The sequence below is a fragment of the Cryptomeria japonica genome, chromosome 5 (assembly GCF_030272615.1).
Source record: "Cryptomeria japonica chromosome 5, Sugi_1.0, whole genome shotgun sequence".
Taxonomy (NCBI): domain Eukaryota; kingdom Viridiplantae; phylum Streptophyta; class Pinopsida; order Cupressales; family Cupressaceae; genus Cryptomeria; species Cryptomeria japonica.
Window position 1 is genome coordinate 554,941,023 of NC_081409.1, and position 25,122 is coordinate 554,966,144.

Genomic DNA, 25,122 nt, shown 5'->3' on the forward strand with positions numbered 1-25,122 from the left:
TATCTCTTATCAACAATCTATGCAACACTCAAAATATTATGCTTCAAACCCTCAACATATAAAAGATCATCAATATTATGCATACCATCAAGAGAAATAAAACATCTAGCACGGATTACACAAGCTTTGTTGTCTCCAAATCTTACTACATTGCCATCATACTTCTCCATATTAACAAATTTACCTTTATTACCTGTCATATGATGTGAGAAACTACTGTCAATCACTCATTCATCTTTCTCTTCAATCTTAGAAGCCAAGGCTTTCTCTTCAACAATGCAACTCGTAGAATCATCAGGTATTGGATCATCTTACTTGATAGCAATGATCATAAATTTATCTTTAGAATTCCCTTTCTTAGACTCAACATCTAACACACCTTCATCAAGAGCATAATAATATTTATTCTGATATCTATACTTGGGATTAGGCTTGTAAGGCTTATCATACTTTGATACTCTTTCTTCTCTTTCAGGACACCTAGAAGAAAAATGTCCTATCTTATTGCATGAAAAACATTTCAAAGGTAACTTCCCTTCATACTTACCAACTCTCTTAGGCAATCTTCTGGCAATAAGTGCTTCAAGCTCTTCCAATCCTCTTTCCTGTTCTTCCATCTCTCCCATTTGTCTTTCATATTTGGAAACCCTAGTTGAACTCTCTCCCAGATCATACTTCTTCTTCCCTGATATAGTAGCTTTAAATGTAGTCTCAGCTTTGCCATGTGATTCTCCAAGTTCACTTAATGCAAAATTAGCAAGCTTACCAACCAACATATCTCTTGTCATAGTTGTCACAATCCAAATCTCATCAATAGCAACAACTTTATGTTTGTAAGAAGGAGGCAATGATCTCATTGCTTTAGCTACAATCTCATCTTCTTTAATGACTCTATCGACACATATGATGTTCAGTACAAGATCATTCAATTTATCCATAAAGGATGAAATATTTTCATCTTCTCCTATTCTCAATAACTTATACTTTCCTTTCAAGCTCTGCAATTGAGCAACTTTCACATGTTTATGTCCTTGATACAAGGTTTCTATCTTTTCCCAAATCTCATGAGTAGTCTGCAATCCCATCACATAGTCATCTCTAAATCAGCTAGGACAGTCAACAATGCTTCTTTGGCTCTTATGTTATGTTCAACATCCTTAATCTCATCTGTAGTGACATGACCATTCCGAGGAACATTGTAGACATTCTTTGTGATCTTCCAATAATCTTCTCCAAGACACTTCAAGTGAAACTCTATCTAGTTCTTCCATATAGTGTAATTAGTTCCATCCAACCTTGGAATCTCCTTCTTTAAAACAAGAGTTTCCATCCTAGATCTCCTCAAGCGGTCAAGCTTCTTCGAGAGGATCTAGCTTTGATACCAATTGTTGGCAACAACAATGCAGGAAAAATGAGGGGGGGTGGTGAATCAATTTTAACCAAACTTAACCAAATTAACCTCAACTTCAGATCTAATCAAGAACAACAATAAAAAAGATAAACACAACATTAACAACACACATAACACATAAATTTTTGACGTGGAAAACTCAGTTAAAGGAAAAACCATGATGGGAACCTACCCACAATATGATGATACTCTGCAGTAGTATGTATAGATATTACAATGGGGAATGTACATGCATTCAGACACACTGCCTAGACCTCACTGCTCAAAAAAAACAAAGGGCTACAACCCTGGGAAGGGACAGTGCCTTACAAAGATCGAACAAAAATCCAAATTACATGAACTGAAAGAATAACATCTCCAAATGTCCGATCACAGTTCCAGTTAAGCACACTATCTGCATTGCAACACTTCTCTGCTCTTATCCATACTCCCGAATGATAAATTCATTTGTTCACACATACAACACGCTCAAAGAATGCAGACATACATCTTACATGATTACAACACTTATTTATACAAATCATCAACCTTAACTTCAAGGTCGACTCAACACATAAGACCTAATTAAAAAATTACATCACACGATACATAAATCAATATGTAGACCAATACAATGTTGGAAAGGACATAGCATGGACCCAAATAAAAACCTCGAACACACAAAACCATCAAATATCTCTCCAAGATCATCCGCAACACACAAGAACTATCGGGTCGGCCAGAAAGTCGTATAACACGAAGAATACAACCAGACCAATAAAATCTTCAATAACACACACAACGATCAATGCAAACCACCAAAACGCATATAATACGATCAAATAACATCAACAAGCAATGTGAATTCCTCCACAATAACTGCAACAACTTAGATAACTAGAATCATCATCATTTTACCACCGGAGCTCAAAAACACCAACATAACTTATTGATAAACTGAAAGATACGCTTGTGAAGTTCCAAATCATGAACCACCTAAAATGATGACACACATGAACATCCCAAACAATCTCCAAAATCCACTCAACATAAAGAATCAATTCCAGAGCAATAAAAACCAAAAGTCACAACTTTGCAATACATAACCAACAAAAAAACCAATTATCACAACAGATCACATAACTCAATCAAATCACCTTTCGGAACACTAAAACTCATACTGAATCAACTCGAGATAAGTATCTCAAAACCCATTAATCCGCATCATCATATTTACAATCAAACCAACTCTCTACAACATTGAAGCACAAGAACATATGAATATGTTAACATCAATGACAACAACACATTCCAACAACTCTAATATCCAACAGATTGGAATTGGATTATAGACTGCTGAATGTTCAAATTAGAATGACAAAGACAAAAGAAAATAACTTAAGGTGGAAGTAGAGAAGAAATTAGAAGATGCAAGCAAAAAATGAATTCATAGTCTACTGCAATGAGACCACTGATTCGTCAATTGAATGCACAAAGGTACCCATCATTTAATGGTTATTATTTTCAATGCAATAAATTTGGCCATATGGTTGCAAATAGTAAAAGTATTCGATGTTACAATTACAAGATGTTTGGTCATAAATAAAATTACTATAGAAATCATACTATGAGTCCGAGTCATAATCCGGTTGGAGCAAATAAGGTGAATAATAACTTTCATGGATATTGTCATATATGCAATGGTTATGGTTACATTAAAGCTAATAAGTGCAGATCTAGAACACATTCAACAAATTTAGTGCAAAGGAATAACAATTGTTACAAGTGCAAGAAATCTAGACATTATGCTAATCGGTGTAGAAATGAAGGGATGGAAAAGTCTACTGAGAAGAATATGGTGAATTCTAGTGAATCAAAGAAGAAGGAAGTCATGGTTTGGATAAAGAAGGAGATGAATAATGAGAACAAGCCTGGTGTACCAGAATCTGATGCAGACACCTCTTCCTCCAGTAACTGAACTTATTGCTTTGGTTCAATGGGAGTTTTCAAAGAAAATCTTTTTGTGCCCTCTTTTGAATTGGTTCATGTCATCGGTTCGACATGACCATGCTAGAGATGCTATCCAGTAATTCAAGGCTTGTGCTGATATCATCAATAAGACACTTTTTGGCGGAAAAACCCTAGAGGGAATTGGTAAGTTAAATTTGGAAATTTGAGATCATTTATGTGATTATGCAAAAAAGACTTGAAGAGCAGGAGCAACAATTTAAAGAGCGTAGAACAGAGAAGCATAGCAAGCATGGAATCAAAAATGATTGTCAGAGAATCAAGCAGTGAAATCTTTCAGTTAATGGAAAAGGTACAACTAGATGAATTTGACACAAAGAAGATTGGAAAAATGGAAAGGAGTCTAAGTGAAGTAGATTTGTAGAAGGTCAAAGAGTTGAGTCACAAAGGAATGGATTTATGGAGTGAGTTTTTGTGGTTCGACAATGAGGATGTAATCAGGTTAATTTTGAGTCATGTGTAGAATGAATGTATCATGTTGGATAAACCCTATCTAATCATGGAGGACATTATTTTGGCTGTTATTAGCTTGTACGACAGTGGGTGATGAATACTAAGAGGGGAGGGGGGTGAATTAGTATACCAAAAAAATACTATAATCAATCTTTTAAATAGTTTAGTAGATAACCGGTGCAACAGATTCACTAATTGTTGGTGTAAATAATTATTCATCTTGGATATTATTACACTTACTTAAGTTTACTTAGGAAATGCATTTCATAGTAGTTTGGGTATGAGACACTTGAGTGTTTGTGCCACATTGGGATAGTGTGTGTAGGAGAATTTCCACCTTTTATGGTGTTGATCTTGTTGTTACACTCCACATTTAGTGGGTGATCCACCTCATGTGGACTATTATATTGTTTCTCCTACCTACCCACACCTATTTCCTACCTACCCTTGTTTCTTATTGAGCCACATGTCATGTTTGTGTGCTCACATATCCCTAGCCTTGCCTATATAAGCAAGCTCATCTACATTGTATGTAATTGATATTATTGATCATTTTCTATTGATGAGAATACAGTTTATTCTTTTCCTATATTTTGTCTCTATTTTACTTTTCATTGAGCTCTTGATCTTGGCAAAATCTCACATGGTATCAGAGCTATTGGGGCTTCATTGATTTGTCTTGAAGAGGCATTATTGCGACGTCAAGAGGCAGATCCGAGGAGAAGCATCTTTTGGAGGCATCCTAGACTAGATCCGACCCCGCCATTGCGTCCAGAAGGTCATTTCCATGAATTTTGGTTATAAAGTCGACCTATTTTGGTGAGAATTTTTTTTTCGCCAATTTTGCTATTATTGTACGAATTTCAAATTTTTTTTTAAAAAAAAAAATATATTTGCAAAAAATTTTCGAAAAAATTTTTGTCAAAAAAAAAATTGAAAAAAAAAAAATTTCGAAAAAAAAGATAATTTTTTGGAAAAATTTTCAAAAAAAAAAACAAAAAAATTGGTTTTTGGGGGGTCCGCAGACTCCTCCCCCCCCGTAACCTGCAGGTTTGCAGGTTCATCTCCTGGCACCGCAGCTGGGCCCCACCGCGCCACCCTGCAGCCCGCAAGCTGCCACCGCTCGCCACGCCACCGCCCGCGCAGCTCCCTCGGCAGCTCTTCCCCACAGCTCCAAGCGGCGCCTCCAGCCACAACCGGCCTCCCCGCCCGCACGCAGCCTCCCGTGTCCCGCTACGCCTCCCTACCACGCTGCCCATTGGGACCCTCGGACTACACCGCAGCCGCAATGCCCGCCGCACAGCCACTACAGCTGCGCTGCCCTCGGAGGAACCTCCCATCGCCTCCACAGCATACCGTCGACGCTCCTCCGCGCCGCCCCACCGGCCGCCGCCACCAGCGGCCCACCTGCCATCGCCGGCCCTCCGGCGAGCCCTCCACTACCGCCACCTCCTCTGCCATGTAGACTGCCAGCCCCATCAACAGGACCCGACGAATCCACGCCCGCTACGTGGCAGGAGGCCAATGACCCGTGGACACATCAGACTGTCACGTCATCAGCTACATCATATTTTTTCGACAAACCAGATCGCGCCAAGTCAGCGCCCAGTTAGCTGTGAAGTTTTGACGATGGTCATACGGTAGTCAAATTTAACCCCGCATTCCACTGATGTCATCATTTTTAAAATTTTTTTGCAGGCCCCTCTCATTGAGCTTTTTGATTTTGCAGTTCAACTTCAAATGGCCATATCTTGCTCATTTTTGCTCCTTTTTTGGTGCAATTTTTTTTGAAATGGGATAGAATTTATTGTACATTCACATGGTGGAATTATTTTCTGATTTTAATGGACATATTTTTCAAAATTATCAGTTTTTGGTGACTGTACCTGTCCAATCCCCGTTTCTGCAACTTCCAGGTCTCCGTTCGGGCTCATACGAACTCCTTTTCAGGTGCCATTTTTTTTGAAAGTGTTTTATTTTTTGTCTACTCTCAGAATATGCTATCAGTTTGTAGAAATTGTGGGTAGACATTGTAATTTCATCATATGGTCTTATTTGGCCAATTTGGCATTTGTATTGCATAGATCTATCTTTTTGATCTTTTTCTTTGAAGTTCTAAGCCTATTGAGGCAATTATAAAACAAAATCAGAAGTCCACCTTTCCATTGTTTGCAAGTGGCCTATTGTACACACACTACATATAAAGTGCCAAAATCATCATTTTTTGGGGGGTACTTTGATTGAGTGAATTTGGGGGGGTGTCTCTTGTGATTTTGTGCTCTTGTCTTCCTTCCTTTCTGCTGCTATGGGTTCTTCTAATTTTCCTCTCTTAACTCCTCATAATTATGCTACTTGGAAAATTGATGCATGGAGTAAACTTATGGAAAAAGGACTCACTCATTACATTGATGGAACTATTGTTGATCTCGTTGATCCTAAGGTTGATCCAGTTGGTCACTTGGATTGGCTCACTAAAAATATCATGGCAATTGGTACCTTAAGAAAGTATGTATCAAAGGATCTCATTTTTCATATTGAGAAGTGTACTCTAATCAAGGATGCTTGGAAAATGTTTCAAGACTTGTATGGTCAAGTTGATGAGATTAGGGGATATTAAATTGATAGTGATCTCATCATGTTAGATCCCAAGAACTTTGATACTATACAAGATTATGTCACTAAGGCAAATGAGTTGAGGGCACAACTCAAAGATTGTGGCATTGATAAGAAGGATACTCAATTGATCTTCAACTTGATGGGCAAGCTTCCACAAGAATATGCAACATTTGTTTCTAGTTTCCAAACCCATAGGATGACAATGGGTTCAAGCTACACAATGCCTACATTTGATACTTTCAATGAAATGTTGATGATGAAACAAACTAAGTTGATAAGCATGGGCATTCTTAAGGCTTCTAAGTCTCAAGCATTAGTGGCAAATCAAGGGAACAAAGGAAATCAAGGAAAGGACAACTCAAACAAGAAGAAATGGCAATCAAAGCCTAAAGACAAAGCACCATCTTCTCCACAACAAGAAGATTCATCCTCTTCCAAGAGAGATAATTCACCAAAGAGGGAGAGACCTACTTGTGCCTATTGTAAAAAGGTTGGTCATGAGGAGCATCATTGCCATTCTAAGAAGATTGATGAGCTCACACATATCCTCAAAAAGCATAACATTGATTTGCCTAAAGTCTACAAGAAGGATGATTCATCAACTTCCTCTTCCTCACATTCAAAAGGAAAAGGGCAAGCATTCATGGCTTCTACAAGTGGGAAGACTCACTCTTTTGGGACAAGAAAAGGAAAAGCTCTTTGTGCTACAACAAGTCATGATTCAGAGAGATGGCTTCTAGATTCAGGGGCTTCTCTTAATATGGCATCTTCATAGTCTATGTTCTCTACATTTGAGCCTTGCACCATGCCATAGATTTTGATGGGCAATCATACATACATGGATGTGATTGGGAAAGGATCTATCGACATTCGGGATAACTCCTTCAATGATTTGTTGTGTGTACTCCACTTGACAAACAATCTCCTTTCCATCTATCAAATCACACATGGCGCAACTAAGAGAGTTGTGGAGTTCACACCTGAGTCTATTTTCATTCGAGACTTGGATACTAGAGCCATCATTGCGACTAGGGTGGTTGATCATGCATCTCAGTTATACTCCTTTTCAGATTTTGTTGATGATGACGATTTCACATTTGATGATTCTACACATGATGATCACACTTCTTGTGATGGTTCAATTTTTGAGGAGAACTTTGGACACTTGAACATGGGGATTCTCACATGTGACCCCATTCTTGAGCCTTGTATTTCATCTCCTCATATTGATATCATATCACCTATTGCACCTGATGATGCAGATAGTGCGACAGTTTTGCCTTCATGCGATTCAGTGCAGCAGGATATTCATTGTCTTCCAGCTTCAGATTCATGGGATGATTACTTGACAGACATTGCAGGTTTTTTTGTGGAATCCTACATTGCAGATTTGGGAGACATCACTGATGACATTCATCTTCTCTTTCATGAAGATGATCCTTCTTTGATTGTTGCGAGGGAACACTCTGACCGTCTTGTTCATTCTCTACATGATCATTCTTTCGAGGTTGACATGATTGTGGATACTTATGTACAACAGTTGGAGGAGGTCTCTTTATTTTTTGAGGAGACATGTGAGTCTTTGGGACATGTTCTACATCCATCTCCACTAGATCTTGGAGTGCCTTTTTCAGCAGTGTGGCACAGTTTACCACCTTTGGAGGGGGTATCTTTCAGCATCGACATGGGGACACTTGAGTAGTTTTTAGAGATTCCATTCATCATGAGTTTTCTTCATACATCTTCCTTTCATGATTGGGGAGACTTCATGGATACACCTTTGGTTTTGTTTCTTCCTAAGGGGAGGAATGTTGTTCGATCTTCGTGGAGCAGTTTCTTCATACATCAAGCTTCTATCATTGGTGCAGATTCCACATTGAGGGGGGGCTTCCTAGCTTCTCTTCTTCTCTCATATGGGGGGGACTTTTTCCTCACATGGGGTTTTTTCCTTCACATTCTTCTATGAGAGTTCTCTTGTATGTTTTACATCTCTCTTTTGGGGGAGGGTTTTTTCCCATTGGGTTTTTCTCTCTTTCCCCACTTTGTGAGAGATTTCATTGCATTGGTTTGCATGCATTTGCATCTGTACATGGGTACCTAACATGGCCTAGTAGCCGGGACCCATCTTGCATTGCTTAGTTGCATTATAGACTTAAGTGCATTCCCCTAAGTTGCATTTAAGGGGGGGTGTTGGTGTAAATAATTATTCATCTTGGATATTATTTCACTTACTTAAGTTTACTTAGGAAATGCATTTCATAGTAGTTTGGGTATGAGACACTTGAGTGTTTGTGCCACATTGGGATAGTGTGTGTAGGAGAATTTCCACCTTTTATGGTGTTGATCTTGTTGTTACACTCCACATTCAGTGGGTGATCCACCTCATGTGGACTATTATATTGTTTCTCCTACCTACCCACACCTATTTCCTACCTACCCTTGTTTCTTATTGAGCAACATGTCATGTTTGTGTGCTCACATATCCCTAGCCTTGCCTATATAAGCAGGCTCATCTACATTGTATGTAATTGATATTATTGATCATTTTCTATTGATGAAAATACAGTTTATTCTTGTCCTATATTTTGTCTCTATTGTACTTTTCATTGAGCTCTTGCTCTTGGCAAAATCTCACACTAATAAACCGGTTAAGATAAGTGCAAACCAAATGGAAAACAAAGAATTCACCCACAAAAACACAATCACCATAACACAAGATATTTGACGTGGAAACCCAAATGGGAAAAACCACGGTGAGCAGAAACTCACAAGTAACTATCTGTAGAATAGTAACCAGACCGGTTAAGGTCATACAATGTTCTTCACCAAAACAGATCCTGTTAGGAATCTAGATCTCTGTTAGGAGATAAGTCCTATTAAAGACTACCTTGTTAAAGGATTTTAGATCCATAGTTGTGAACCACCTTGTTAGAGGATTTACAAAAGCTTTGCTAGGCCTACTCGGTTAAGGGTTTTAGACTTGTCAAAGATATTAGTAATCAACAAGTGAATGATCTAGATAATAACACAGTATGCTTAGTTAGATCCTTGACAACTTATTGTTAATGCATTTTAGCATTACTTCAGTTTTCAATATCTCCACACTCTGTCTCTTCACATAGACCTAATCTTCTCTACGATGATCACACATAACCTTTTCTATTCTATCTCTCATACATGCAAACCCTAGACATGGTGTCCTTATAAAGGAATCTGATTTCATGTCAGTGTAATAGAATTAGACTACAATTTCCTAGGTACAGTGCATCTGGACACATTTGGTAACACGACACAAACACACTGCTAAAGTATCGGTGGATGTTAACTCATCACACATTATAGTGATACCGGTTGGTAACTCATCACAGATATATATCGGTTAATACAATATACTGATTACCGGTTGTCAAAAATGAAGACTGGAAGATCGTAGTGTTTTGATCAAAAGTTAACTACCGCTTGAGATCCTTGAACCGCTTGGGGTCTTCATACCGCTTGGGATCTTCAATCAATCTATGACCGGTAAACCATCTTCTGCAAAATACCGATAGTCTAAAGACTATACATTCAATAATGCACAATACCGGTTGGAACAATTACAAGTTGAGCATAACTCATACATCAAGAAAGTGTATGTCCATCAATGACAATCAAAAAATCATCAAAATGTCAACAATCTCCCCCTTTGGCATTGATGGCAACACTTAAGAAAATTTTGACATCTAAGTGTTTTTACAGAAATAACACAAAAGATGCTACAATCAAAATTACTCCCCCTAAGCATATACACTACCCCCTTTGCAAAAATTACAAGTAAGTGCATAAACATTCACCAAAATTTTAATGTATGTACACTACTCCCCCTTTGCCAACAGTGACAAAGTAATGCAAACTATCCTTTTTATAAAATAACAAAGAGTAGATGTTCATGACAATAAGGAATGAAATTTCTCAAAAACAGATTTAAAGTTCTGCACAAAAATATTCATGTCCAATGTCCATGACTCAAGTAATGAGGTAGCAACCTCACTTTCAGTCTTCATCTGGAATGCCAGTTCTTCCATTGCATCGATGGTACTCATCTCTTGAGTTACCATGATGGCTTCCAAGTTGAGAAAAAATCTCTGAAGAACCTATAGTTTAGGTAATAGGAGCAATTGAAGCTCTTGCAAATCTTGAGTCCGGTTGCTGATCTCTAAGTCCATCTTGGCAGTCTGATGGTGAAAATGATGAATACTTGTTGGTGTAAATAATTATTCATCTTGGATATTATTACACTTACTTAAGTTTACTTAGGAAATGCATTTCATAGTAGTTTGGGTATGAGACACTTGGGTGTTTGTGCCACATTGGGATAGTGTGTGTAGGAGAAATTCCACCTTTTATGGTGTTGATCTTGTTGTTACACTCCACATTCAGTGGGTGATCCACCTCATGTGGACTATTATATTATTTCTCCTACCTACCCACACCTATTTCCTACCTACCCTTGTTTCTTATTGAGCCACATGTCATGTTTGTGTGCTCACATATCCCTAGCCTTGCCTATATAAGCAAGCTCATCTACATTGTATGTATTTGATATTATTGATCATTTTCTATTGATGAGAATATAGTTTATTCTTGTCCTATATTGTGTCTCTATTTTGTACATTTCATTGAGCTCTTGATCTTGGCAAAATCTCACATGGTATCAGAGCCATTGGGGCTTCATTGATTCGTCTTGAAGAGACATTATTGCGACGTCAAGAGGCAGATCTAAGGAGCAACATCTTTTGGAGGCATCCTAGACCAGATCCGACCCCGCCATTGCATCCAGAAGGCCGTTTCCATGAATTTTGGTTATAAAGTCGGCCTATTTTGGTGAAAAAATTATTTTTCGCCAATTTTGCAATTATTGTATGAATTTCGAATTTTTTATAATATTTTTCGAAAAATAAAAATCAAAAATTCGAAAAATTTTCATCAAAAAAAATATAAAAATTTTGGAAAAATTTATCAAAAAAAAATTGAAAAAAAAAAAAAAAAAAAAGTTTTTTTCGCTGTTTTTGGGGGGTCCGCAGACCCCCCCCGTGCAATCCGTACCTGCGTGTCGCACGTGTTGCAGGTCCGGACCTGCCGCTATCAGCACCGGCCGTCCTGTCCTCCCATCCCGTCCTCTTGCCGTGCCGCTGCCCAGACTTGTCGCCGCCTTGTTCCGCACGCCGCCTCGCAGAATGTCCCGCCGGTTGCCCAGACCACTGCCAGCCGCCGCAGAACGTCCCACCGGCCGCATAGGAACTTCGCTAGCCGCCTTGCTCCCCCTGTTGGCCCGCTCAGCTCCCACTACCAGCCCGCTCAGCTCACACCTTCGGCCGCCTTCGGTGACTCCGGCAGCCTGCTCCCGCCGGCGACCACTAAACCAGGAGGACCCGCGTCCGCCACGTGGTAGGCGGCCACTGGCCCATGGGTAAAACCCATACGCATAGTCATCCACCACGTCATCTACCACGCAGAGTTAACGCACACCGCCCAGTCAGCCATTCGTACGGTACGACAACTCAGTCATCTACATAGTCAGCAGTCCGTACAGTACGGACGCCCAGTCAGCAGGGAGGCGAAATTTTTGCGACGGTCAAACGGTTGTCAAATTTAACACAATGACTTGCTAACATCAGTGCCACATCATCATTTTTCAAAATTTTGCAGGCCCCTCTCATTTGCATTTTTTATTTTGCAGTTCAACTTCAAATGGCCATAACTTGCTCATTTTTGCTCCTTTTTGGGTGCAATTTTTTTTGAAATGGGATAGAATTTCGTGCTCTCTGCAGTGGTGAAGAATTTTTTGATTTTGATGCACTGATTTTTCAGAAAATGCAGTTTTTGGTGATTGTACCTGAGTAATCCCAGTTTTTGCAACTTCAGAGGCTTCGTTTAGGGTCATACGACCTCCTTTTCAAGTGCCAGTTTTTTGAAAGTGTATATTTTTTCTTCTACTTTCACATGATGCTATCAGATTGATGCCATTGTAAGTAGAAATTGTACTTTCAGATTTTGACCATTTTTGGCTCTTTTGGTACTTGTATATTTTCTTGAATCTCAGTTAGATTCATTGCACTATTGATTGAAGTCTCTTGTATCTCATTTGAGAAGTTGTAAAATTTGCATCATAAGTCCACTTTGCCTTGTTTTGCAAGTGGCTCATTGTAATCGCACTAAGTATAAAGTGCCAAAATCATCACTTTTGGGGGGGGGGTACTTTGATTGATTGAATTTGGGAGGGTGTCTCTTGTGCTTTTGTGCTCTTGTGTTCCTTCTTTTTTGCTGCTATGGGTTCTTCTAAGTTTCCTCTCTTAACTCCTCATAATTATGCTACTTGAAAAATTGATGCATGGAGTAAACTTATGGAAAAAGGACTCACTCATTACATTGATGGAACTATTGTTGCTCCCACTGATCCTAAGGTTGATCCAGTTGGTCACTTGGATTGGCTCACTAAAAATATCATGGCAATTGGTACCTTAAGAAAGTATGTATCAAAGGATCTCATTTTTCATATTGAGAAGTGTACTCTAATCAAGGATGCTTGGAAAAAGTTTCAAAACTTGTATGGTCAAGTTGATGAGATTAGGGGATATCAAATTGATAGTGATCTCACCATGTTAGATCCCAAGAACTTTGATACTATACAAGATTATGTCACTAAGGCAAATGAGTTGAGGGCACAACTCAAAGATTGTGGCATTGATAAGAAGGATACTCAATTGATATTCAACTTGATAGGCAAGCTTCCACAAGAATATGCAGCATTTGTTTCTAGTTTCCAAACCCATAGGATGACAATGGGTTCAAGCTACAAAATGCCTACATTTGATGCTTTCAATGAAATGTTGATGATGGAACAAACTAAGTTGATAAGCATGGGCATTCTTAAGGCTTCTAAGTCTCAAGCATTAGTGGCAAATCAAGGGAACAAAGGAAATCAAGGAAAGGACAACTCAAACAAGAAGAAATGGCAATCAAAGCCTAAGGACAAAGCACCATCTTCTCCTAAACAAGGAGATTCATCCTCTTCCAAGAGAGATAATTCACTAAAGAGGGAGAGACCTACTTGTGCTTATTGTAAAAAGATTGGTCATGAGGAGCATCGTTGCCATTCTAAGAAGATTGATGAGCTCACACATATCATCAAAAAGCATAACATTGATTTGCCTAAAGTCTACAAGAAGGATGATTCATCAACTTCCACTTCCTCACATTCAAAAGGAAAAGGGCAAGCATTCATGGCTTCTACAAGTGGAAAGACTCACTTTTTTGGAACAAGAAAAGGAAAAGCTCTATGTGCTACTATCAGTCATGATTCAAAGAGATGGCTTCTAGATTCAGGGGCTTCTCATCATATGGCATCTTCGTAGTCTATGTTCTCTACATTTGAGCCTTGCACCATGCCGTAGATTTTGATGGGCAATCATACTGTAAAGCGGAAAATCGTGATCGAACCCTAGTTGTTCTCCCCTCTTCCAACTCCGAAGAGAGAGAAGGGAGGTTTGCTAGGATTTGATGGTTTTCACTTAGGGGAGAGACTTTACATTCAAAAGAGGGGTTGAAACTCATAAGATCCATTCCCACACAATGTAAGATTGGATGCTAAATGAATTTCAAGGGTTAGGAAAGCAAGGCTACCCTCTTTTGTAAAGAATGTTGTTAAGGAAATTAAGCTAAGAATACATAGAAAGTCATAAAGATTCACTTATAAACTGAGTTCGGGTTATAGGATGAAGCTGCGGACCTGGAATTAGCAGTAGAATGTCGATACGGCGCTGTCCTGCAAATTTGAGCAAAAGTTGTCGGGACGATGGCGCCCGGCGCCACGGTCCTCCGAAAAATCCACGAAACGAAGGGGGATCTGTTCGTCTCTGCACCAGGATTCCAGATCTTCAATTTCAGCCGCGTACCTACAACCTACACACAGAAAAGCGAACACGATTGGGGGGTTAGGGATTAGGGGTTTGCCTTTAGGTCAAACCCCGGTTTTGGAATTAACCAAGAAATGAGCAAGAGCTATAAATGTAAATGATTGTAAAACAAGTACTAATACCTTGTTCTAAGGATGTTTGTATCCTTATGTGCGAAGGTATAGATGTTGTATGTTGTATGTTGTAGCATGTAGTATGTGATCTCCTTTTCAATGGTTGAATCCTTGACTTGAATGCAACACTTAGCCTTGAATGGAGACTTGAAATGATCAATTGCTTGAAGGAATGCTTGAATGCTTGAATGCTTGAATGTTTGAGTATAATTTCCACGCTTTGTACACATATCCTCCTCATATCCAAATGAGAGAGAAAAATGTAGTTTATATACTTGTCATTTAGGGCTGATAGACTGATTTTCCCGACCTTAGGCCGACCAGGAAATGTAATTTCCAAATTGCAAACAAAAAGACCCGAGCCCCTTAGGAGACCGGGCCCAAAATAGGACCCAGGGACCAGGGCGCTGGGCGCCCTGGTCCAGAAGGACCAGGGTGCTGGGCGCTCTAGTCCCACCTCCCGGGACAACAGGGTGCAAGGAGGTTCAGGCCAGGGTGCTTGAAAAATGCAGTTTTCAGTGTCGCGAGCAAGTTTTGGGGTCTCCATTCAGGTTGCGTGTTGCGTCGCCATCGTGAAGACCGAAATGCAGTCGAAATTGCAAGTGTCACAATTTTAGGACGCTACACATACATACATGGATGTGATTGGGAAAGGATCTATTGACATTGGGGACAACTCCTTCAATGATGTGTTGTGTGTACTCCACTTGACAAACAATCTCCTTTCTATCTATCAAATCACACATGGCACAACTAAGAGAGTTGTGGAGTTCACACCCGAGTCAGTTTTCATTAGAGACTTGGAGACTAGAGCTATCATTGCAACTGGGGTGGTTGATCATGCATCTTGGTTATTCTCCTTTTCAGATTTTGTTGATGATGATGATTTCACATTTGATGATTCTACACATTATGATCACACTTCTTGTGATGGTTCAGTTTTTGAGGAGAACTTTGGACACTTGAACATGGGGATTCTCACATGTGACCCCATTCTTGAGCCTTGTATTTCATCTCCTCATATTGATATCACATCACCTATTGCACCTGATGATGTGGATAGTGTGACGGTTTTGCCTTCATGTGATTCAGTGCAGCAGGATATTTTCATTGTCTTCCAGCTTCAGATTCATGGGATGATTACTTGAAAGATATTGCAGGTTTGTTTGTGGAATCCTACATTGCAGATTTGGGAGACATCATTGATGACATTCATCTCCTCTTTGATGAAGGTGGTCCTTCTTCGATTGTTGTGAGGGCACACTCTGACCCTCTTGTGCATTCTCTACATGATCAATCTTTAGAGGTTGACATGATTGTGGATACTTATGTACAACAGTTGGAGGAGGTCTCTTTATTTTTTGAGGAGACATGTGATTCTTTGGGACATGTTCTACATCCATCTCCACTAGATCTTGGAGTGCCTTTTTCAGCAGTGTGGCATAGTTTACCACCTTTGGAGGGGGTATCTTTCAGCATTGACATGGGGACACTTGAGCAGTTTTCAGAGATTCCTTTCATCATGAGTTTTCTTCATACATCTTCCCTTCATGATTGGGGAGACTTCATGGATACACCTTTGGTTTTGTTCCTTCCTAAGGGGAGGAATGTTGTTCAACATTCATGGAGTAGTTTCTTCATGCATCGAGCTTCTATCATTGGTGCAGATTCCACATCGAGGGGGGGCTTCCTAGCTTCTCTTCTTCTCTCATATGGGGGGGACTTTTTCCTCACATGGGGTTTTGTCCTTCACATACTTCTATGAGAGTTCTCTTGTATGTTTTTCATCTCTCTTTTGGGGGAGGGTTTTTTCCCATTTAGTTTTTCTCTCTTTCCCCACTTTGTGAGAGTTTTCATTGCATTGGTTTGCATGCATTTGCATTTGTACATGGGTACCTAACATGGCCTAGTAGCCGGGACTCATCTTGCATTGCTTAGTTGTATTATAGACTTAAGTGCATTCCCCTAAGTTGCACTTAAGGGGGGGTGTTGGTGTAAATAATTATTCATCTTGGATATTATTACACTTACTTAAGTTTACTTAGGAAATGCATTTCATAGTAGTTTGGGTATGAGACACTTGGGTGTTTGTGCCACATTGGGATAGTGTGTGTAGGAGAAATTCCACCTTTTATGGTGTTGATCTTGTTGTTACACTCCACATTCAGTGGGTGATCCACCTCATGTGGACTATTATATTATTTCTCCTACCTACCTACACCTATTTCCTACCTACCCTTGTTTCTTATTGAGCCACATGTCATGTTTGTGTGCTCACATATCCCTTGCCTTGCCTATATAAGCAAGCTCATCTACATTGTATGTATTTGATATTATTGATCATTTTCTATTGATGAGAATACATTTTATTCTTGTCCTATATTGTGTCTCTACTTTGTACATTTCATTGAGCTCTTGATCTTGGTAAAATCTCACAATACTTTGTCCATAGGTAGTGAATAAATCATAGGGAATGTTGAAGGTGCTGATATACTCTTGTAACTTTGATTGGAGTTTAGCTTTCTGTTTGAGCACATCTTCACAAAATAGATGGGGTTGGCAGATTTTACTCAAAAGTAATTTACCCTCACCCATAGAAACACTGATATCTTTCTGGTGCTTCAATAGTTGTGTCCTGAGTTCATTCATTTGCTTGATATTGAGTGCCTTCTCATGATTCTTTCTTGCAGTTGCTTGAGCAACATCTTCCAAGCATTGTACCTTTTCCTCTACTATGGTACAAATAAGTTTGAGCTTGGATAGAGAGGATACTGGGGAGGTTAGTACTGGGAATTAGACTGGTAAGGGTGTCAACTGCAATTTGTATGACATCCTGTTCTTTCTTCCTCCATAATTCTTCCAGTCTCTCTTGTGCAAGTTGGATGCCTCGAAGTAGCTCAAACTCATCTGCTGATTGAGTCAGACATGCAAGAGTTAGATCAATAGGACTGGTGGAATCAAACTTCTGGGTTTGATCACCGGTTGCCTTAGGAGTCTGCTCTCCTTCTTTGGTCTTGATCTCCGCTTGTTTTCTCTTCTCTGCTTCCTTCTCCTCTTCCACTCTTTTCTTTTCTTCTTCTTTCTTCTTCTCTGACTCTTTCTTTTTCTCCTCTTCTTGTTTTTTCTCTATTTCTTCCTTCTTCTTATCTTCTTCCTGCTTTTTCTTCTCTTCCTCCTTCTTCCTTTCTTCTTCCTTTCTCTTGTTTTCTTCTTTCTTCTTCTCTTCTTCTTTTCTTTTATCTTCTTCTCTCTTCTTCTCTTCTCTTCTCTTCTTCTCTCTTCTTTTCTCTTATTGTCTTCTTCTTTTCTCTTATCTTCTTCTCTCATCTTCTATTCTTCTTTTCTCTTATCTTCTTCTTGCTTTTTCTTTTCCTCTTGTTCTTTCTCTGCTTTCTCTTTGTCCTCTTTCTTTTTCTCATCTTTTTCTTTGTCAAGAGTGACATCCTCATTATCTAATGCATCAACATCAATAGGGTCAATTTGTTCTGTCACTCTTTCACCTTGACTGTCAAGTGCCTCATCCGATTTGCCTGAGGATAGGTTAAGTTCTTGATTAGCCTTCCTAGTGGCTTCAGATACTTGGTGTATTTCACCAACAACTTTAACATGTATGTGTGTATCCCTTTCTACTTCAGAAGTTTTACCTTCTAGTAACGTGAGTTGCCTCCTCATAAAGAAGATGCCTTTGTTCTTATCCATAATTTCAAATAACTCAGAATTTGAAACATCAGGAAAGTACTGGGCAAAATTTTTCTCCCTGATCTCTTGTTCTCTCTCAATGGCAATTCACCATTTATTATCCAAAGAATTATACAAAAAATTTGGAGTAATAGATTTAATCTCAGATGGTGACTGATCATTAATACATAAATATTTAATGACCTCCTATTCTACCTCCTCTTTCTCACTATCACTAAAGTCATCAAAATATTCCTTTAATTCATCAAGCACTTTCCTCCTAATATTCTTTATTGTCCTTTGACAATGTGTGATTGGTTTATAAGAGGTAATATCTATATTTACCGATGTAGAAGCTGCTGGTGCATTACCGATAGACTTTGGCCTTTTTCTTGATTGCCTTGTCTTCTTTGTTTGAATCTCCGGTTTAGTGTCTTCTTCCTCCAGTGAGTGATTCCTGGATTTCCACTTCCTCTCGAATACTTTTGCCGAAATAATCTTAGGTTTCCTTTTGGCTGGTGACCACTAGGTCACTTTTAGACTGGCAGATGTAACTGGTGCAGATATCGATGGCACTACTTTTCCCTTTTTCTGCTTCGGTTCCTTAATTGGTGTGACCTTCTCCAAGTAGGTACCAATTCTTTTCTTCTTTGCATCTAGTGGTGAGGCAAGTAGGGTAGAGGAATACTCGATCAATAAGTCATTCACCACTTCATACCTCATAGGGCCAACTACTTCCTTTCTTGGTTCCACAACTTCCATTATGCAGTCATCTGTTCTTATTGTGAAGCAAATGTCATCTTCATACATCTTCACAATATCACCAAATATCCTTATTCTCTGGTTCATCTTTTGTTTTAATTCATCAAAATACTTATGTAGAACCTCAGGATATGCAGTTCCCACTACTTGTATACTCTCCTTAATCTGTTTGGAAATCGGTAGGTCAGTAGACCATTCAACATCACCTACTCTAGGGAAATAACCTTGAAAATAGAAGAATAGGCCGACCAGAAGTTGGCCAAACTTGAACCTCAGTGATTTATCTTGTTTGATGGATTTCAAATTCAACAATAATTGCTTCTGTAAATAGGTACATAGGTCAAATTTGGTATCTTCCTTGATCATTCTGTAAGCAACATTCACCACAGCAGTAGGGATAAAATTCATTTTGCTGGCATAAAATATCATGTAACCATTCACCATGCAAGCATATTTCACTAGATCATCATTAATGGTGTTGGCGGTCATTGCTCATTGGTCACTCATAGAACTGGTGAGCTCTATAATTTTAGTTTTGGTGACCTTCCATAGAGTTAGTACTTCTCCAACATTGCAGAATTCGGTGATGGCATGAATCGCTTCCGGTGTGATGTCATGGGTCCGCTTGAGATACATCTTGTCACCATGCACTCTGCTGAGGATAATGTGAATATGTTCTTTTGTAAATTCTTCTAGAAAGTATACTGCATTATATAGATTCATCTTCTCAAGGATGCTATAGTCTAGTTTGATCTTCTTGTCATCTCCACAGAACAAACTTAGCTAGGAGTGAATTACTAGGGATCCTAGGTCTTCCAACTTACAGTCTATATACCCTGAAATATCTTCCTCAACAATAACTCTAGCAGGAATTTGAGATAGGGCATTGTATCTCATTTTCTTTTGAAGAAACTCAGGTGTATCTTTAGGTGCACTAGAACTAGAGTGCGATGCAGAAGCCATAACCAAATGATAAGAAAGAATTTTGCAAAATACCTTCTCAATCTGAAATTTAGGTTTTCCAATATCGCGCATGTTTCACCACTTCAGTTGCTTGTTCACCGCTTAGTGTTCTTCACTGATTGCTTGAAGATGATTGCAAGATTTCGCACACAATTTCTCCAAATGCTAAACAAATTGCTCTGGTTGCTCTGCTCTTGAAGATTCTTCTTTTTAAAATAGATAAGTAAAAATGATGACGGAAATCCTTTTAAACAAACTCTCACCTACCATAATAAATGCATCACCGCTAGGGCAGAAACCCTAATTTTGCCTTTTACCACTTCAGATCTTCTGTCGACTAACAGGTAACATGTACTAGTAAAGGTCTTTATTGATATAAATTGGGGGTTCAAAATATTTCACCAATATGTTCCCCCTAAGCTTTTCTGAAGCTCAGTTTGCCAGTTAAGAGACTTCCATACTAGGTGCAGAAACAGGTTCATCCTGTGACTCTTCTTCTGATTTCTTTCTCCAAGTTTTATTCATTTCCACTTGAATAGTTTCAACATCAATCTTCCCTTCTGGAGTGATCGGTATATCATCCGATAGGTTCTTTCTCAGTCTGCAAGTTCTGGCAGTGTGTCCCAGTTTGTTGCAATGATAGCATATCATTCCAGGTGTTCTCCATGGTTCGTTGTTCATACTTCCATTCTTCCTTCTGCATGTTGTAGTAGTGTAACCACTACCATGACAGATCAAACAAGTTTCTCTCCAACTAGTTGCCACTTGATAACCAGTTGACCGATCGTCATAGGTGTTGTATCGGTTGAAATTCCGGTTCACAGAAGGTTCCAGGATGACTCCTTGAGTCCTTGGAGGATATCTCCCAGTATTGTGCAAAACTGACCTGCATTCAAATGCTCTATGCCCAAACTTGTTGCATGCATAACAATTTCCATTGAATCTATTAGATCTAGGCATATTGTTTTGAAAATAAGGAAAATTGTTGTAGGACTTGTTTCTACACACATTGGCAGTATGTCCTTCTTTGAGACAATTAAAGCAAATAGGTTTAAATTTTTGCTTACCTTTATCCTTGGATGTCGGTTGCTTCTTTGATGCTTCAGATTTTGTTCTAGAGGTCTCACCTTCCTCATACCCAGAGAAACCAAGTCCAGTGGTATTCTTTACTGGCTTTGCCGATTCTAGCTTTTGCTCTAGCTTAGCAGTACTCTTATTGAATTTGGCAAGTATCTCCTTTGACTCAGTAATTTCCTTGGAAATAGCAGCATTAGATTCCATCAAGGTTGCATTCTTAGAAATAGCCATGTTTAGTTCACCTTGTATTTCTTCTTTTTCCACTTTACTCTCTTGGAGATGAGCGATAAGGGTACTAATTTCTTGCTTCAGCTTGGAGATCTCATGATCTTTGTCTTTTACCAGATCTTCAGCTTTCCTTCTGTTCTCAAGCTATTGACACATTCTGATAGTTAGTTCTTCCAACTCTCTTCTCAGGTTGGCTTTAGATTCATTCAGTTTTTCAACTTCTTCAACTAGGGCATCCATGTCTGCTTCATCAGAAGAGCTATTTTCAGTGAGTTCCATCAGTTTCTCAGCATGCTCTCTTCTTTTGGCCAAAGAGGCTTTATACTTGACTTTGAGTTCATCATAGGCTCTCTCAGTCTGAGTGAGATGATGAGTAAGTTCCCTTATACTGTATTCCCCCATATCTCCTTCCAAGTGATTAGACTTAAAGAAAGGTTGGCTCTGATACCAATTGATGAATACTAAGAGGGGGGGTGAATTAGTATACCAAAAAATATTGTAATCAATCTTTTGAACAATTTAACAGATAACCGGTGCAACATTTTCACTAATAAACCAGTTAAGATAAGTGCAAACCAAATAGCAAACAAAGAATTCACCCACAAAAGCATAATTGCCATAGCATAAGATATTTGATGTGGAAAACCAAATGGGAAAAACCACAGTGAGCAAAAACTCACAAGTAACTATCTGTAGAATAGTAACCAGAATGGTTAAGGTCATACAATGTTATTCACCAGAATAGATCCTATTAGGAATCTAGATCTTTGTTAGGAGATAAGTCCTGTTAAAGACTACCTTGTTAAAGGATTTCAGATCCACAGTTGTGAACCACCTTGTTAGAGGATTTACAAAGGCTTTGCTGGGCCTACCCGATTAAGGGTTTCAGACTTGTCAAAGATATTAGTAATCAACAAGTGAATGATCTAGATAATAGCACAATATGCTTAGTTAGATCCTTGATAGCTCATTGTTAATGCATTTCAACATTACTTCAGTCTTCAATATCTCCACACTCTATCTCTTCACATAGATCTAATCTTCTCTACGATGATCACACATAACCTTTTCTATTCTATCTCTCATACATGCAAACCCTAGACATGATGTCCTTATAAAGGAGTCTGATTTCATGTCGGTCTAATAGAATTAGACTACAAGTTCCTAGGTACAGTGCATCTGGACACATTTGGTAACACAACACAAACACACGGCCAAAGTGTTGGTGGATGATAACTCATCACACATTACAGTGATACCGGTTGGTAACTCATCACAGATATATACCAGTTAATACAATATACCAATTACCGGATGTCAAAAATGAAGATTGGAAGATCGTAGTGTTCCGATCAAAAGTTAACTATCGCTTGGGTCCTTCGTGCCGCTTGAGATCCTCGAACCTCTTGGGGTCTTCATACCACTTGAGATCTTCAGTCAATCTGTGACCGGTAAACCATCTTCTGCAAAATACCGATAGTCTAAAGACTATACATTCAATAATACACAATACCGGTTGGAACAATTACCAGTTGAGCATAACTCATATATCAAGAAAGTGTGTGTCCATCAATGACAATCAAAACATCATCAAAATGTCAACAGTGGTAGTGTACCAGTTAAGAAGATAGTAAAGAACAAAGAGGTTAAAACCCTAACCGGTGTGATAGGTGATCAAAGAGCATTGTTGATTGACAAAATCATTAATCCTATTGTGAGGTATGTTTCATATGAAATTGTTGATCAGGTTGAAAGCACCATAACACTGAGAGGGGGGGAACCAATATTCCCACTTATTTAAAACAATAAACTTTTTACCAATTGAAGCTATCCTAAAAAATATCAAATAAACTTGACTGAAGTAAAAACAATTAATGCAGAATAAACAAAAAGAACACAACCACATGATAAACACCATAATTTGTACATAGAAAACCCAAATGGGAAAAACCACAGAGAGTGTTAACTCTCAGAAAAGTATAACTAGTTATAGTTGTGTTTACAAATAGGTGGCTCACTGCAAGATTATAAAATTGGCTCACCGTCGGACTGCTCACTGTAGATACAAAAAGAAATAGCTAAATGCCGGAATGCTCACTACAACTGAAAAGGTTGAACTAAGAAGGTTTGCATCTCCAAATGCTTGAGATCAGTTCCAAGTTTAAGCTCAAATTACAAATCTCAAATTTTACAGAAGATCTGGTTAGAGATCTTTGCACCACTATTCTGCAGCAGGTCCAGTAAAGGACTACTGCACTATTGTGTCACTGATTACCTTCGTTGTTTGCAACTCTCACATACAATTCTTCTTTCACTGCCAACTATCTTCCACACATCACACACACTCTCTTGATCGATGTTTTTATTCACCACTCATGTACATGTATATATACTAGAGGGTAAAATTATAGAATAGTGTGTGAGCCAGGCCCAATACATTATCAATTAGCTCATGTCGGCCTCCACAATACTTCTACACAATTCCTTTACATACTTTTGATTACTAATGCATATACCGAGATTACTAGAAAAAGGGCAAGGGTCATCTGGACCCAAGAGAATGGACTTATCGTTACAAGATTAAGCTCAATATCTTCAAAATGTAGACTCCACATTTACCAAGGAAACCACAATTACAAAAATCGAAGAGATACTTCTAATAGCCATAAAAAACACAAACTTTGGGATACATAATTGATACCAAGATCAACAAGAATTCCTAACACCGGGATTCCAGGGTCAATGAGAACTCAATGGGACCTCAAAAGGTCATCATCCAAAGTGTTGGTGTAATTATTTATTCATGTTGGATATAATTACACTTTACTTAAGTTTACTTAGGTACATGCATAACATTGTAGTTTGCATATGAGACACTTAGGGAGATGTGCATACATTGGGAGTGTGTATGTAGGAGAATTTCTACCTTTTATGGTGTGATCTTGTTATTAATTTATCATATCTACTTATTATGGAGTGATAATTCCACCTTCAGTGGGTGATCCACCTGATGTGGAATATTTTACTATTTCTCCTACCTACCCCTACCTACCCTTGCATCTTATTGATCCACATGTCGTCATTATGTGCTCTCATCTGTCAACCTTGCCTTTATAAGAAGGCTCTTGTAATGATCTAGTTGATTTCTTTTGCATCTTGATAGGAATACCGTTTATTCTTGTCATATTTTATTCTTTTTTAATTGTGCTATCTTTTGGTCTCTTTGATCTTGGTTGCTTCAAACATAATCTTACATGGTATCAAAGTGGTTGGAGTGCCATTACATAGCCTTTGGAGAGATTATATTGCATCTTTGAAGGAGGTCAAGAGGAAAATTTGAGAAGAAGCGTCTTATAGAGGTGTCCTAGACCAGATCTGACCTCACCATTGTGTCTGAGTGGCCGTTTCCATAAATTTTGAGTATAAATTCGGCCTATTTTTGAGAAAGTAAATTTCAGGGCTTAGAGAAAGTTTTTGCCCAATTTGAGTGTATGGTACGATTTTGTTAAAAAAAATAATAATATTTTTTTCTTTGCAAAAAAATTAATTAATTTTCATATATTTCACAGTTTTTTTTTATACATTGTACCCTCGCCCCCATCGCACCTGTACTTTGCTGACATTATTCTGCAGGTATTTAATCTTTCACAGTTTTTTGGGCCCCACCACCCATCCTCTATTGGTGAACATCCTTCCACTAGCTTTACCGGCACCTCCTACCAGAACTTCTTCCTCCGGCTCCTGTTCCAACTGCCTCCGTAGCTGCACTGCTCTGACAGCCCCTCCCGACCACTGACTCTGACTCCTTTGTGTAACACTCATCCACTGGGCCTACTTCTGCCATGAGATGATTTCTCAT

The 25,122-nt window shown here is 38.8% G+C and overlaps 1 protein-coding gene across 1 annotated transcript; it reads right to left on the reverse strand.

Moving 5' to 3' along the window:
• Positions 1-5,177: 5,177 nt before the first annotated feature.
• LOC131875971 (glycine-rich cell wall structural protein 1.8-like) lies at positions 5,178-25,122 on the reverse strand. The gene is made up of 3 exons (XM_059220717.1): positions 24,984-25,122; positions 11,573-11,971; positions 5,178-5,377 (listed from the first exon to the last, which is right to left on the reverse strand). Exons 1-3 carry the CDS (start codon positions 25,120-25,122, stop codon positions 5,178-5,180), a joined length of 738 nt encoding a protein of 245 aa, XP_059076700.1.

Coding starts and splice junctions, on each gene's coding strand:
- LOC131875971 (XM_059220717.1), bottom strand. CDS start 25,122: ATGAGAAATCATCTCATGGCAGAAGTAGGCCCAGTGGATGAGTGTTAC. Junction 11,972..24,983: donor AGCCGGAGGAAGAAGTTCTG/GTAGGAGGTGCC, acceptor TCTGCGTGGTAG/ATGACGTGGTGGATGACTAT. Junction 5,378..11,572: donor GCAACACGTGCGACACGCAG/GTACGGATTGCA, acceptor CCTGCCACGTAG/CGGGCGTGGATTCGTCGGGT.